At 48.1% G+C, this 15,851-nt stretch overlaps 1 protein-coding gene across 1 annotated transcript in view; it reads right to left on the bottom strand.

The window, feature by feature from the left end:
* Window positions 1-15,851, bottom strand: part of LOC107106982 (tripartite motif-containing protein 7-like) — a 55,055-nt gene that overhangs the window by 20,408 nt on the left and 18,796 nt on the right. The window contains exon 3 of the mRNA XM_015407197.1: window positions 2,389-2,619. Coding sequence (XP_015262683.1) covers window positions 2,389-2,619 — 231 coding nt within the window. The remainder of the gene's footprint in view (window positions 1-2,388; window positions 2,620-15,851) is intronic.

Genomic DNA, 15,851 nt, shown 5'->3' on the forward strand with positions numbered 1-15,851 from the left:
AGAGCGGCTGGGAAAGGAGGGAATAAATGGAGGTTGTTTGGAATGTTAATTTGAGTTCATCTCCCTTTACTAAGGTAATTAAAGAGATACTTCTGACTGGCTGCTATTTTTCTGTGGTTTTGTGTTCCTCACTGGAGAGGCTAGGGAAAGGATTACAAACTCTTTTGGGCTTTGGACCAGGGAGTGCCATATGTCCTCTTGAAGGGGAGAGTCTCCTGAACTTGGGGGGGGGGGCTATAACATATGTGATTGTTTAGACCTTATTTTGAGCTTCAGAGCTTTCAAAGTCTCCTCAGTGTTTTAGATTGAATGAGGATGAGGGATGAATAAGGAACTGGGAATCAGGAACCAACTTCAGCTTCCTGTCAAGGAGGCAGAGCTGTAACAAGAGAGTGTATAAAGCCCTGCACAGTGAAGGAACCTATTCAACCCTTGAGCAGTAGTGAGGATGTTTTTGGAGTGTGGTTTCCAACTCTGAGTTGGGAAATTCCTGGAGATTTGAGGAAGGTGACTGGGGAGGGGAGGAACCTCTGGAAGGGAATAATGTCATCGAGTCCACCCATCGGAAGCAGCAATTTTCTCCAGGGGAACTGATCTGTGTAGTCTGGAGTTCAGTTGTAGTTCTTGGAACTCTCCAGGGTTCCACCTTGAGAATGACAACCCTACTTTGAAGGAAGTTGATCCCTCGCCCCGCGGTGAGGTGAGTCTGGCCTTCTGGTATCAAGCACTGAGACAGGAGTAGGATCTAAGTAAGGCAACCACATTAGGGATGTTTGTTGTTTTTCCACCGGCCTTCTGTTGTGTGTGAGTTTTGCCCTGTATAGTTGCAGCGTCCCCATCTAGGGCTGCCAAATCCCTTTGGGGGGGCAAGGGTTTGCCCGCTCTAGGGGCCCCTGACCTGCTGGCCCGGATCCAGCTGGCAGGGGGAATCCCATCCCCAAAATGCCTGGATCAGGCTGATGTGCTCGGCACGATGACGTCATCCGGAGGTGACATCATCACTCTGGGCACGTTGTCGGGGGACACTCTAGCATTTGGCCTGAAAACTCTATGGCTTCTGGGTGACATCATCGCGGCGCACGCATCTCCCAGACAAGGAGCTTCACCCCCCCCCCGCTGGAGAAGAGGTAGGGACCTGTCAACCCTAATTCTGACCATTTTTATAACTGTTCTCTTATTTATTTAACTTCTACAGTATTTGTTTAATGAATTGTTTCTCAGTCACTCTGCCTGGGTCCTTCATACCTCAAATTTGGTCATACTTCAGGACAGACACTGACTGAAAGGGACCCCTAGAATAGGTTTGCCAGCTCCAGGTTGGAAAACACCTGGAGATTTTGGGGGGTGGAGCCTGAGAAGGGTGGGGTTTTAGGGAGGGGAGGGACTTCGATGTGATATGCCATAGACTCCACTTTCCAAGGTGGCCATTTTCTTCAGGTGAGCTGATTTCTGTTGCCTGGAGATCAGTTGTAAACCCAGAGGGAGATCTCCAAACACCGCCTGGAAGTTGACAACCCTACCCTAGGACCAGAGTCATGGCAGTCTGTTAAGGGCCTTGCCCGAAAGAGGCAGGAGGAAAGGGATCCCTGGCTATTAGCCACAAGGTATAGATAGGGACTCTGGGGCAAGTGATGCTCTGTCTTCTTGGTGCTTGGTTGTTTTTTCACCCTTTAACAGGAGTCTGTACAGCTTGCCTATTATTCCCTTAATTTCTCCATTTGAGTTTTTAAGTATCTGCTCAAAGTCGTTTAGCGGTCTAGAGAACATCCCTCCTTTCTGAAGCTTATTCAAGAGATCTTGTATTTGCAGATATTGGAACCAGAAGACTTTGAAATCAGCAGCAAAGGAACAGGGCAACTGATTCTGTCAATGTTAGTAACTTTAATTCCACACAGGCCTCACGTTAGTGAACACCTGACCTCTATCTCTTGTATGTTCCTAGACACAGTCAAATCAATCTTAAGTAAAGGTAAAGGTTCTCTTGCTCGAAAGCCAGTCGAATCCGACTCTAGGGTTGCGGTGCTCATCTCCGTTTCAAAGCCGAAGAGCCAGCGCTGTCCGAAGACGTTTCCGTGGTCATGTGGCCGGCATGACTAAACACCAAGGCGCACGGAATGCTGTTACCTTCCCACCGAAGTGGTCCCTATTTATCTACTTGCAATTTCTTGCTTTCGAACTGCTAGGTTGGCAGGAGCTGGAATGGGAGACGGGAGCTCACTCCGTCATGTGGCACCCGGGCCTCGAACTGATGAACTACTGACCTTCCACAGCCTGCAGTTCAGCGTCTTAACCACTTGAGCCACCGCAGCTCCTCAAATCAATCTTATCCCTTGCATAAACCAAGCCCTTCTCTTGTGTAGCTGAAGGAGGCAAAGGGCTCTTTCCTACCTTCAGAACGTCAATATCTGCCCGCTGGTGCTTCTCTTCCATCTCCTGGATGAGTCTTTCAAGAGAGGAGAGTTCCTTGGAGAGTCTGGCTAGACACTCATCCCTTGCTCTTGCGATGTCCTTTTCCAGCTCCTCCAACTGGAATAGCAGAAGTTTCTCTTGATCTGCTAGAAACTCGTGCAATTGTCTGAACAGAGCCACTGTGTTTTCTCTTTCCAATTCGTTTTGTTTCTACAAGTAGGAGATAGAAAAAAAGAGAACAGAAGACCCAAGTGAGGAATGCAGTTGGTCCTTGTAGGGTCAAGAGGTTGGTTGTGAGGATTCTGACAGAAAGAGCATGTGGCTTTTCAGAGAGTCAGGGCTTATCCTTGTGTTCATATGTGAATAACACAAGAACTTTACATCATTTCAGGGCTGCCAGATCCCCCAGTGGGGTGTGGGTTTGCCCACTCTAGAGGCCCCTGTCCTGCCGGCTCGGATCTGGCCACCAGGGGAACCCCGCCCCCAAAGCAGCATTCAACACAGTCGATTACAATCTACTGACTCACTGCCTCATCGACATTGGAATCCTTGGGACAGCCTTACAATGGCTCACCTCATTTCTCCATGGTCGGGGACAGAGGATGGCGCTGGGAGGGACAGTATCCTCAAGATACCCACTGGAGTGTGGGGTCCCTCAGGGGGCACTTCTCTCCCCAGTGTTGTTCAACATTTATATGCACCCCCTCACCCAGCTAGTGCGGAGTTTCGGGTTAGGGTGCCATCAATATGCTGATGACACCCAACTTTATCTGTTGATGGGTGACCGGCCAAGTACCGTCCCCGAGAATCTTGCCAAGGGTTTGGAGGCTGTGGTGAGACGGTTAAAACAGAGTCGGCTGAAACTGAATCCAGGAAAGACGGAGCTTCTGTGGCTGGGTAGGGGGGAGACTCGTTTGGGTTGCCAGCTCCTGACTCTCGAGGGTGTGCCACTATCACCAGCACAGACCGTCAGGAGTCTGAGTGTGACCCTGGATTCTTCCCTATCCATGGAAGCCCAGGTTGCAAAGGTTGCCAACCTGGAATTTCTCCAACTTCGCCAGGTTAGGCAGCTGGCTCCCTACTTGTCTCGCCCTGACCGAGCCATGATAATCTACGCAACGGTCACCTCCGGGTTGGATTACTGTAATTCGCTCTACATTGGCCTGCCCCTATGCCTGACCCGGAAGCTTCAACTGGTCCAAAATGCAGCTGCGCGAGTTCTCACAGGGATCCCTCATACAGCACATATTCAACAAATGCTGCATGAGCTGCCTTGGCTTACAGTGGAGCACCGGATCAGGTTCAAGGTTTTGGTTTTGACCTTTAAGGCCCTTAGTGGTCAGGGACCTACATATCTTTGGGAGTGCCTCTCCCAATATGCCCCTGGAAGGGCATTGCGCTCAGGACCTAAGAACTTGCTGGTGGCCCCCGGCCCGAGAGAGGTCCGGCTGTCCTTGACCAGGGCCAGTTTGGTGTAGTGGTTAAGTGTGCGGACTCTAATCTGGGAGAACCGGGTTTGATTCCCCACTCCTCCACTTGCACCTGCTGATGTGACCTTGGGTCAGTCACAAGCTCTGGCACAGCTGTCCTTGAAAAAGAGCAGTTCCTGTCAAGAGCTCTCTCAGCCCCACCCACCTCACAGGGTGTCTGTTGTGGGGAGGGGGAGGGAAAGAAGTTTGTAAGCCGATCTGAGACTCCAAGTGAAGAGTGGGGTATAAATCCAATCTCTTCTTCTTCTTCTTTTGAGCCCTGGCCCCTGCCTGGTGGAACACTCTGCCGGAAAACATCTGTGCCTGGTGGGAGCTGCTACCTTTCCGCAGGGCATGCAAGGCAGAGATGTTCTGCCAGGCTTTTGGTTAAGGACAGCGATGAGACCTCTTCTGGCACTCGCATGTGGTTCCTCATTCCTCTCAGCCCTTCCCAAGACCAAGGAGTTAGTTTTTTCCGTCACGTTAAGTATTATTGTATACTACTTTTACTGTGGTTATTTATTGAACTGTTTTAATGTAGTTGGGCTGGAATGCTAATATTGTTGTTAGTCGCCCTTAGCCCTTGCTTGCAGGGAAGGGCGGCCTATTAAATCCAATTTAACAAATAAATAAACAAAGTGCTGGAATTGGGCTGATGTGCCCGACACATTTATTTATTATGTTGTCGAAGGCTTTCAGGGCCAGAGTTCATTAGTTGCTGTAGATTTTCCGGGTTGTGTGGCCGTGGTCTTGGCACTGTAGAGCCTGACGTTTCTAGAGTAGATATATATCTAGAGTAGATATAAATTTACTGCCTACCATTTTCTTCTCACCTTGACACAGAGAGTATTCCATCTTTCTGTGTTTATACCTCTGAGGATGCCAGTCATAGCTACTGACGAAACGTCAGGTTCTACAGTGCCAAGACCACGGCCACACATCCCGGAAAATCTACAGCAACTGTTTATTATTCGTATTTATACCCCGCCCTCCCAGCGAACCGGCTCAGGGCGGCTTACAGAAGTCGGTACGATGTACCTCATCAGCATAAAACTTTTAAAACATTTTAAAACAGTTTAAAACATTCATAACATTTAAACATTTAAAGTGCTCGCAGTATTAAATTAGATGGCGTGCTCTAAGATATATCATTCGAGTTCTCGATCCAGCGGTCTTCCGGTCTCCCAAGTAGATATAGGCCTAACTCTGCGTTAGGGCCGGTCCTGTACTACAAGATGTTCTAGTAGTATAGTTGGTGGTCATGGTGGCGGCTCCTGATTGAAAGCCTGGTGGAAGAGCTCCGTCTTGCAGGCCCTGCGAAACTGCAAAAGGTCCTGCAGGGCCCTGATCTCTTCCGGGAGCTCATTCCACCAGTAAGGAGCCGCCACCGAAAAGTCCCTGGCCCTGGTGGTGGCGAGCCTGGCATCTTTGGGTCCCGGGATAATTAACTGATGTTCCCTGACCGTAGTGCTCTCTGGGGTATATATGGGGAAAGGCGGTCCCTCAGGTATGCCGGACCCTGGCCATATAGGGCTTTAAAGGTAAGTACCAGCACCTTGAAGCGTATTCGGTATGCTATTGGCAGCCAGTGCACCCATTCCATAATGCCATCAGGTCCAGCCGCTTTCCTCGGATTTACAGCCCTCAGCGTTAGCCTCACCTCATGCTCTTCTACCCTGAGGGAGGGGCCACCATGGACAGATGGCTGTAATATGGCTGTCCCCTTCGGCTCCACATCAAAATGGGCAAATAAGAGATTAAGCTCCTCCGCCAATGAAGGGTCTCGATCCATGGCAGCAAGAGTTGGTTTATGGTTAGTTATATTCTGGATCCCATGCCACACCTGCTGCATGTCATTCGTATTGAAATTATCCTCAATCCTCTGCTTATAGCCCAGTTTAGCCTGTCGAATACCTCTTTATAGGTTGGCTCTGGCAGAGCTATAAAGGTCATATCTCCAGACCTAAAGGCCATATTTATCTCCTACTGGGGTGATCTGCTGCTATATGCCACCCCCCTCCTTCTGTGGAGGGGGGCTCCCAGGTCAATTGTCGAGCATTGACTTTGCATGTAGAAGGTGAGGTCTTCATTCCCTGGGACCTCTAGTTAAAAATGGACCAAGGAGTTGAAGGTGAAGTGGAGGAATTCAGGACCTGGGAGAGCGGCTGCCAGTCAGAGCAGACAACGGGGTCCATTCTGCATCTGGCATTTGTGCCACATTTTATCAGCACTCGACCTGGCTTCCCCTTTGCCTCGGGATATCCGTTTTCACTGCATTGCCTTGGATCCTGGTTTCTGCATGGGCTAGTACCAGTTTGCAATCTGTTTTGTCTTCAACACTCACTCCTGCATTGTTATGCAGATTTTCCTGTGTCAGTACTTGCCTCAGCGGTCAAAAAACCTCCGGAATGACTCTTCGTATTGTTGTATATATGTGTAGGAATTTATCTGATGAAGAGGCGAAACGAAGAGTCATTCCGGGGGTTTTCGTCGGATTCACTTGCATTTTGAGAGAAGTTCACCTTCACCTGAAACTTACCATTCTTTTGTGTATTAGTATCTGCTTTAATATTGTTGTATGTTATAATATACTTTGATACGCTCAAGCGCTTTGGTTCGATCAGTCTGTGCTTCGTTTGCTAATTTTAAACAGAGCGGCAAGAGAGGGCATCCCAGCCAGGATCGCTGTGCCGGAAGGGAGCTGCTCAGCTTTGCATTGCCTTCTCCTGTCACCTGGCAAGAGAGGGTAGCCTAGCCGGTATTGCTGGGCCTGTGCGGGGAACCCTTCACTCCCTGCAGGCGCCGCTCTGCGCTGCCTTCTCCTGCCACCCGGTTTAAAATGAGTGGCAAGAGAGGGCAGCCCATCCAGGATTGCTGGGCCTGCAGGGATCTGATTGCTCTGCGCTGCCTTGCACACCACTAGTTATTTCTCTCCCCCCCCCCAGCAATTAGAGACTAGCAACAGTCTCATACTCCTGCCAGCCTAGCAGTTCGAAAGCAAGAAATTGCAAGTAGATAAATAGGTACCACTTCGGTGGGAAGGGAACAGCGTTCCGTGCGCCTTGGCGTTTAGTCATGCCGGCCACATGACCACGGAAACGTCTTCGGACAGCGCTGGCTCTTCGGCTTTGAAATGGAGATGAGCACCGCAACCCTAGCGTCGGACTCGACTGGCTTTCGAGCAAGGGAGCCTTTACCTTTTTAATAGTCTCATATCACTAGACTCATGCCACTTGTAAAAAATGAATGGCAGAAGTTACAGAGTGGGCGGAACCTTGTCTGTCAAATCCTGGGGCACAGGACAAAAATACACACCTGAGAGCATGTGTAGTGCTTTCCCCTCCCCTCCCACAGTGTCCTGTCTCTCAGCATTCTGTGGCATTCAAAATACAGAGGTTTGTATACAGAGGCTCCCTCTTTTGAGTGGAAAAATAAACAGGAAAAAATTGTGATAAGGTTTTTAAATCAGGACTGTTCCAGGCTGGAGTTATCCCCAGGACAGCTGGAGGAAGTCTTTAGTTGAAGGGTGGAAAGTAAATTAGTCTCCCGGCTAAGTCTCTTTCTCTTCTGTCTCCTCATTTCTTTCCAGCCGTAAATTTGACTCTGGACCCTGACATGGCCTATTCCAAACTCATCCTGTCTGAGGATCGTAAGAGTGTGAGATGGACAGATAGCGCTCAACCTCTTCCCAACAATCCTGAGATATTTGATGGAAGGACTATAGTGCTGGGACGGGAGGGGTTCACATCAGGCCAACATTTCTGGAAAGTCACTGCGGAATGCGAGGGATGGTGGGCTGTGGGGATGGCCAGAAAGTCTGTGAGGAAGAAGGTGTTAGATCCCAAATCAGGAGAATAGATCCACGTTCAAAAGACCGCCACAGCACACTCAGGAGACCATTTAAGGGGGGCACCTGGTTTAGTGGCGTCAAAACCCTTTCCTTTAGTCTTGAGTAGATCGGTGAGTGGGTAGGGGTAGGAGGCGGCCAGGGAAGAGTCTCGTGCCGCGGGATCGCTCCCCCGACGGCACCATCGGTCGGCACCGGGCCCGATGTCGAGGCGGTGACCGGGATGGCTCCTTGGTCCCCCGCCGGAATTGGAGATTTCCCTTCGGCCCCGCTCATGACAGGCGTCAGACTCGGGGTGAGGGGGAAAGGTATGATTCCTAACAAAATGTTAGATCCCAAATCAGGAGAATAGATCCACGTTCAAAAAGAAGCAAGATTTATTTCCAAAGCATGGTTGATCATGAACATACAGAGATTGTTAGGAATAACTACAATACCCAGGGAAGGTGTATTAAAGGAACTTCAAACAAGGTTTAAACCAATGAGCTCATTTCCCTCGTTAGGTTACAGATTAGAAAAGGCGCGAAGCGGCCTGAGAACAGCAACGGCCAGTTCCATAAACACAAGTTGAGTTCACACGGGAAACCTAAACAAGCCAGAGCATAAAGACACAATACCCCATCACACCAGCTGGAGAACCTTGGCAGTTACAGATGCCTAACATGAAAAGAATAACAACTACAGGAGTGAGGGAAGGGCAGGGATGGGAAAGGGACGAGACATGTCCCAAGAACATGGCAGCTCGCTGACAGAAGGGAGGGATCCTCCTCATTAGTCCTGAGGGAGGGATCTGGGCTGTGGGGAAAATGGGTTTGGGTTACATGGCTCTCAGTTACCCCCAGAGGTATCATCTTGGTCTGAATAGGATCCGAGTGTGTCTGAACTACGACAAAGAGGAAGTGGACTTTTTCAACCGTGACACAGCAGCCCTTCTTTACAGATTCTCGGGAGCCTCCTTCCTTGGAGAGACACTTTCCTCCTTCTTTTGGGTGTTTGGAAAAGGCTGCCCCTGCCTCTCTCAAAATCACAGCACTGGGACTACGCTGTGATAGACTGAGGGACAACTGTGCCCACTTTGGACACTCGGGGGTGTGGTGTTTCCCTTCACACTGGAATCAGAATGTGTGTGTTCTCGCCTTACTAAATGGTTGTTCCTCCCCTTCCCCCGATCATTCAAACTGAAAGCGACACCCTGAGGGTGCTAAGCTTCTTTGACTTGTGTGGCTAGCCAATGAACCACAGTGAAATAAAATGATTCCAGGCAATAAAGGGTAAAATAAAGATTTATTTGAATAAAGGAACATCTCACAGCAAAGGATTCAGTGTGGATGTTCAGTGGGTTACAGCAGGGATCTTGCTTATGTGCTCTTCTTGCTCCTCCTCACTTTACATCATCATTGACATCATTTGTACATGCTCAGTTTAGATCTGTCTGGTTCAGTCATCAATCACATATTTGATGAGCAGGATGTTACTTGGCCACGTCTTAACTCTACAATTACAAAAATGGTTCTTTTACATTGATATATGCATGTAAAATGTAACAGCACTCTAAAGCATTTTTATACGCTTATCACTAAGGGTATACGAAAATATAAAAATATATATTCTAAACTCGTACCTTGGTCAATAGGGGGTTTCTTTGTCTAATACAAATGTACTTTTTACATTGGCTTCCAGTTGTGCATGATTAATTTCTATGTCTTCATAAACTTCTTGGTCCAACTTTTTGCTTGTTAGTAGTTTATGGATCTTTGCCAGGTTAGTTTTAAGTGTATAATGATTTTTCTTTAAGCAAGCATCTTTTTGTCTTAAGCTTGATAATTTTCTATAGCAAAGTTGAAAATAATTCAGCTAGCTGCTGCTACCATAATTATAGTAAATATTCAGCTTTAAGCAAAATATAAAGTATTTTAATTTTCTAAAAACACACAGCAAGTAGGAAAAGAGGTTTCCCTCACAATACAATTATCCCCTCATTCACCCCAATTAGGCTCTTTTAAAAACATCTTGACCAATTATTTCTAGATCCTTTGAAGTAAAGGATGCTACTATAAATCTTTAACTTTGACAATTAATTATTGTGGTGTTTCATATTATTCCAATTAAAATCCTGGCATCACACCAATTCAGTTCATTTAAGTGTCTCTACAAACAAAGTCTTTTCTTTTTAAAAAATAGGCTGAAGAAGGCAAATATATATAGATATTGTTTATAGATTCCAGTAGTTCAATACTGCTTTGTTAAAGCATTCCACCTTAAGGAAAAAGAAACTTAGTCTGAGTTTTTCTTATTTAAATTGCTAAAAATCATAAACTGCTGTAATCTTTTAACCTCATTCTTTGAAGCAAAGGCTGGAAACATGGATCTCCACTTATGACAGGTCTAGCTGGGATGGTTCCTATCAGTCCAATTAAAAGGGTGACATAAGAAAACCTGCTCATTAGAACATTAGAAAAACTCTGTTGTCAATTAAATTTGACTTAAAAAAACTGTTTTCTACAATTCTTCTTAGTGGCTAACAGTTCGGTTCTCCAAGAGAATCCCAAATAATTTATCCCAAAGATTCCTGGAACTCAGCGAGTTCAGACCCCATTATCCTATATTTTTTTGTCCCAATGTGCATCAACTTACACTTACCAACACTGAACTCTATTTGCCACATTGTTGCCCACTCATTGAATTTATGGTGATCGTCTTGGAGCTCTTCATAGTTAACCTTGGTTTTCACTGTCCTGAATAATTTGGTGTCATCTGCAAACTTGGCTACTACACTACTCACCTCTACTTCCAGATCATTTATGAATAAATTAAATAGTACTGGTCCCAATACTGATCCTTGTAATGTCTAGACAAGGCAACAATTATCACACTGTGTTTCAATATATTTCAGAACAGTTGGAAATTGTAACACTGAAGCTAAGTCTCAAGGAGCCGCTATGGAGGGCCTAGAGGGGGGTTGGTGGATAGAGCTGATGTGGGTGTAACAGGGAAGATCCAGAGGTAGCTGTCCATGTGGGTGCCTGTGCAGCTTTGCCACAACCTTTTCCAAAACATAACAGCAAAGCAGGTTAGGAAAAAGAAAGACTGCTGGAAAGATAAGGAAAACTCAGGAGGGCCACCAAGGCACCACAATGTTGACTGAAATATATGCAAATTAAGTTTTAGATTTCCAAAATTCTTTGAACTGGGTTGGGTAAAAGGATGTTTGCTGACTGCAAAAAAACACAAAGGTTGCATGCTCCCTTCCTCTCCTGCCCTCTGTCCCACTGGGAGGAACAGCACCCTCAGGATCTCTGTTTTCGGTGGGCATAGAAGATCATAATATTTGAGTTAGCTCCTATTGGAAGTGACCGTGTTTGGCATCCTAATTACAGCTAGTCGTGTTGATCAGTTTCGCAATCATTTCCATCCATTTCAATGGGAAACACATCTCTGGATCTAATTGTACCTCCATTTGTAATGGAATTCTTACAGGTCCTTGTCAAAATTTGTTTATTTAACAAAACAAAACCACAAATTACTGGAATGTGACTCCTCGTGACCCGTAACTGACCCGCCAGCCCCAGACCAAGGGACTGAGTCTCCAGCCCACCTGGGTCTAATTGAAGAAGTCTGCCCTGCGAGGTGGGACACTTGCAAGTTGAGTTCCAGAAACAGTGACTCTGGTAGCTGTGGCCAACAAGGGCTAAAGTACTGGATTCAGATGGAAACCCAAGAGCACCACAAAATATAATTAATAAGGTTTATTAAAGGAAAGTGCAGAGATACACAATGTAAGAGGAGTGAAGAACATGGATAACATAATAAAAGCTAAATATCTAACCTACGCACTTTTACAAGCATTGGTTCTCCAAGTCCAGATATTACATGACCAGATGGACTTTCAAAATCCAAAGTCCAAAGGAGGTGTTCCAACCAGTAAGGCCCACCTAGTCTAGAATCAAGAGGTGACCCAAAGGCAGATGTAATCCCCGCAAAGTGCACAAAACAGAAGGAAAGATAGAATCACAGAGTTAAAGGGGCCATACAGACCATCTAGTCCAACCCCCTGCCCAATGCAGGACCAGCTTAAAGCTTCTCTGAAAATTTTCATCCAGCCTCTTCTTGAAAGCTGCCAGTGAAGGGGAGCTTACCACCTCCCTAGGAAGCTGATTCCATCTTTGAACCACTCTGACCGTGAAAAAGTTTTTTCTAATATCCAGGCGATACCTTTCTGCATGTAATTAAAACTCGTTGCTACGGGTCCTATCCTCTGCTGCCAACTGGAATAGCTCCTTGCCCTCCTCCAAATGACAGCCTTTCAAATATTTAAAGAGAGCAATCATGTCCCCCCTCAATCTCCTCTTCTCCAAACTAAACATTCCCAAGGCCTTTAGCCTTTCCTCGTAGGGCTCAGTCTCCAGACCCCTGATCATCGTTGTCGCTCTCTTCTGCACCCTCCCAATTCTGTCCACATCTTTTTTGAAGTGAGGCCTCCAGAACTGCACAATGGTGCAGCCTGACCAAAGCTGTATGCAGAGGGGCTATGACCTCCTGCAATTTTGATGCTATGGCCCTTTTGATACAACCCAAGACGGAATTTGCCTTTTTTGCCACTGCATCACACTGACTGCTCATATTTAATTTACAGTCCACCCTGACCCCAAGGTCTTTTTCGTATACACTACTGCCCAGAAACGTATCCCCCATCCAATATTTGTACTTGACAGTTTTGTGGCCCAGATGTAATACTGAGCATTTATCTTTATTGAATTCGCAACTGCCCACTTCTCCAGAGTATTCAGGTCTTATTGAATCTTAACTCTATCTTCCTGGGTGTTTGCTACTCCACCCAAGTTGGAATCATCAGCAAATTTAATCAGTAGCCCTTCTACCCCTTCATCCAGATAATTGATAAAAATATTGAAAAGTACCGGGCCCAAAACCAAGCCCTGCGGCACCCCCCTGGACACCCCCCTCCAATCAGATGAAACGCCATTGATCCCCACTCTGTGGGTGCAGTCCTCTAACCTCTAAGATCTTCTTTATGCTAAATGACCTGCATTGGCTTGATTCTAGTTGACCAACCAAATGTGTTGCTAAGCAGGTGACCTTAACCAATCAAGCATGTTGCTAACAGGGGTTCTACCCAAGTAAGGGTGTTGCCCGCATGAAGCCAGGTACTCTGCAGCTGTACAGGGCCCAATTAAGCCAGGCACCCTCTCCCCCCTGGGGGTCCTCGTGCTAACGAGACAGAAGGTATTGGCAAAGCTCCCTCCCCAGGGTCTTGGCCTTGAAACCTCTCAGCCCAGTGACTTTGTTGACTCCTCTCTTTCCTTCTTTCGCACTCTGAAGCTGTGGTCAGCATGACTTTGAGTCCTCAGAAAGAGAGGCTTGAATGATTTTTGTAGGCCTGAAGCCTGGACCAATGTTTCTGAAAAGATTAGGGTTGCCAGGTCTTACCTGGTTGCTGGTGTGTGTGTGGGTCCCTCTCTGCCTCTGGGAGTTGTTTGATGCGTGCGCTTTACGCATGCGCCGTGACGACATCACTCTGAAGTGAAATCATTGTTTAGGGCATGATGGTTTGCATCCTGTTTGGCGAGAAGTGCTCCTTTAGCCAGTCCAAAATTGTCTTGTATGCTCTGCAAGAGCAAGCAGTGAACGAGTTATCTCAAATGTAGTCGAGCAGCTGCAGACTCTGAAGAAGGTAGCACGCTTCTTTTCCTCCTCCTCAATCCCGGAGGACTCGAGGAAAAACTTGAACCAGGGGACATAGGACTCCCAGTCTTCCGTGGTGGCATCAAATGCGTCGAAGTGTCCTGGAGCGGCAGCCATGGTCCTGGGAGCAATGTGATGCACGTGGCGCTGGAGCTTGGTGTGCAATATGGTGCTGGTGGGTGCTGGGCTGGCTCATCAGGATCTCACCTTGGTCGCCAATGTTAAATACTGGGTTCTGGACACATTGCAGTGATCAGCTCTACTTTAGTTAGTGATTTGAGGCACACTACAAGGACTAAAATCCAGGGCTTCCTTCCCTGTTTATAAAGCATGCAAAGACCACATCTAACACACCCCACTCCCAAAGATAGGCTATTTACGTCTCTATTGGCCCACTCCAGAATTTTGGTAAGCTATTGTTCTGGGTAACAAGCTCAACCAGTTTCAGAGACTATCTCATTGGATGACTCATGGCTCAGTACACAACAGCAGTCAACTACTAAAGTAGTCAAATACTAACCAGGGCCAACCCTGCTCAGCTTCTGAGTTGTGATGAGATCAGGCTAGTCACGACCTCGAGGAAGCGCTCCGTGACCGGCTGGTATGCGTCCTGCGGGACGAGTGGATTCAAAGAAAGCTTCTCACCAAGGGAGACTCCAAATTCAAGGAGGCCATGGAATTAGCCCTCACTGCAAAAACCGTCGACCAGTTCACAGCGGTGGTCATGCGCAAAGTCTGCCATCATCGAGGATACCAACTACCGCGGGCCACCACATGGACACATCTGAGGAGGAGGAAGAAGAGGTCCTGCAAATACAGCATCCTGCATGCCGCGGCACTCACCCCTCCGCTCCACCATGTGCTGTCGACCCTGCCACATCGACGCCATGCACCAGCTGCGGAGAGCCCCACAAGTGGAGATCCTGCCGTTTCCAGGACGCCACGCATAGGAACTACGGAAAAGTTGGCCACATTGCCTGAGCCTGCCGTTCCAAGGGGAACTGGAGGTGACCAACGGCAAACCCAGCATCCACGCACAGTGCAGAATTGCACATCACCTCCATCCAACAGCAACAGATACTGAATTTGCCCCAGGACACCCCAGATAAAATCACAGTGACTGTCCTAATCAAGGGAATGCCCTGTAAGATGGAGCTTGACACAGGGTCCTCCACCTCCATAATTTCAGAGGACACCTTTAAGAGACTCCGCGGGGGGGGGGGGCTCACCTTAAGCCTGTTGGTTTCACCTTATGGGACTTCCAACAGAACAAAGTGGCTGTGAGAGGGGTGGGCAAGTTCCAGATACAGTACCAGAATTTTGACGGACTTTTGGACTTGCTGGTGGTGGGTGGCAGTCACATGAGTCTCTTAGGACTATCCTAGTTCGCACCCCTGGGGTTCCGTATGACGGGGGTGCACCACGTGGCCACAAAAGTCTTTCAGCGGGTGTGCAATGAGTTTCCGGCCGTCTTCGATCAGATGCTCGGTCGCTATACCTGACCCGCCATCTCCCTCCAGCTCAACCCAGAGGTGTGGCCAATATGGCTAAAGGCCAGGCGTGTCCCGTTCGTGTTGAAGCCAAAAATAGAGGAGGAGCTGGATCGGGTAGTGGGCCAAGCGGTTTTGGAACCAGTTCCTCATGCCCTCTGGGAAACCCCGATTGTGACTCCCGTTAAACCCAATGGGGACATCTGCATCTGTGCAGACTACAAATGCAACATAAACAAAGCGCTACAGGACCACTCCTACCCGGTCCTGATAGTCAGCCAAATCTTGGCCTCCCTGGCGGGCGCCAAGGTATTCAGAAAGTTGGACTTGGCCCAGGCCTATCAGCAGCTGCTCATGGTTGATACGACCATGGAGGCCCAGACTATAGTGACAGGGTGCAGTAGCTGCAGTTCGGGGTCAGTGCACTTCAGGGTGCAGTAGCTGCAGTTCGGGGTCAGTGCACTTCAGGGTGCAGTAGCTGCAGTTCGGGGTCAGTGCACTTCAGGGTGCAGTAGCTGCAGTTCGGGGTCAGTGCACTTCAGGGTGCAGTAGCTGCAGTTCGGGGTCAGTGCACTTCAGGGTGCAGTAGCTGCAGTTCGGGGTCAGTGCACTTCAGGGTGCAGTAGCTGCAGTTCGGGGTCAGTGCACTTCAGGGTGCAGTAGCTGCAGTTCGGGGTCAGTGCACTTCAGGGTGCAGTAGCTGCAGTTCGGGGTCAGTGCACTTCAGGGTGCAGTAGCTGCAGTTCGGGGTCAGTGCACTTCAGGGTGCAGTAGCTGCAGTTCGGGGTCAGTGCACTTCAGGGTGCAGTAGCTGCAGTTCGGGGTCAGTGCACTTCAGGGTGCAGTAGCTGCAGTTCGGGGTCAGTGCACTTCAGGGTGCAGTAGCTGCAGTTCGGGGTCAGTGTGGCCTCAGGAATCTTCCCGAATTTAATGGAC

Source organism: Gekko japonicus, unplaced genomic scaffold (genome assembly GCF_001447785.1).
Source record: "Gekko japonicus isolate JY-2015 unplaced genomic scaffold, Gekko_japonicus_V1.1 scaffold4975, whole genome shotgun sequence".
In the NCBI taxonomy this organism is placed as follows: Eukaryota; Metazoa; Chordata; class Lepidosauria; order Squamata; family Gekkonidae; genus Gekko; species Gekko japonicus.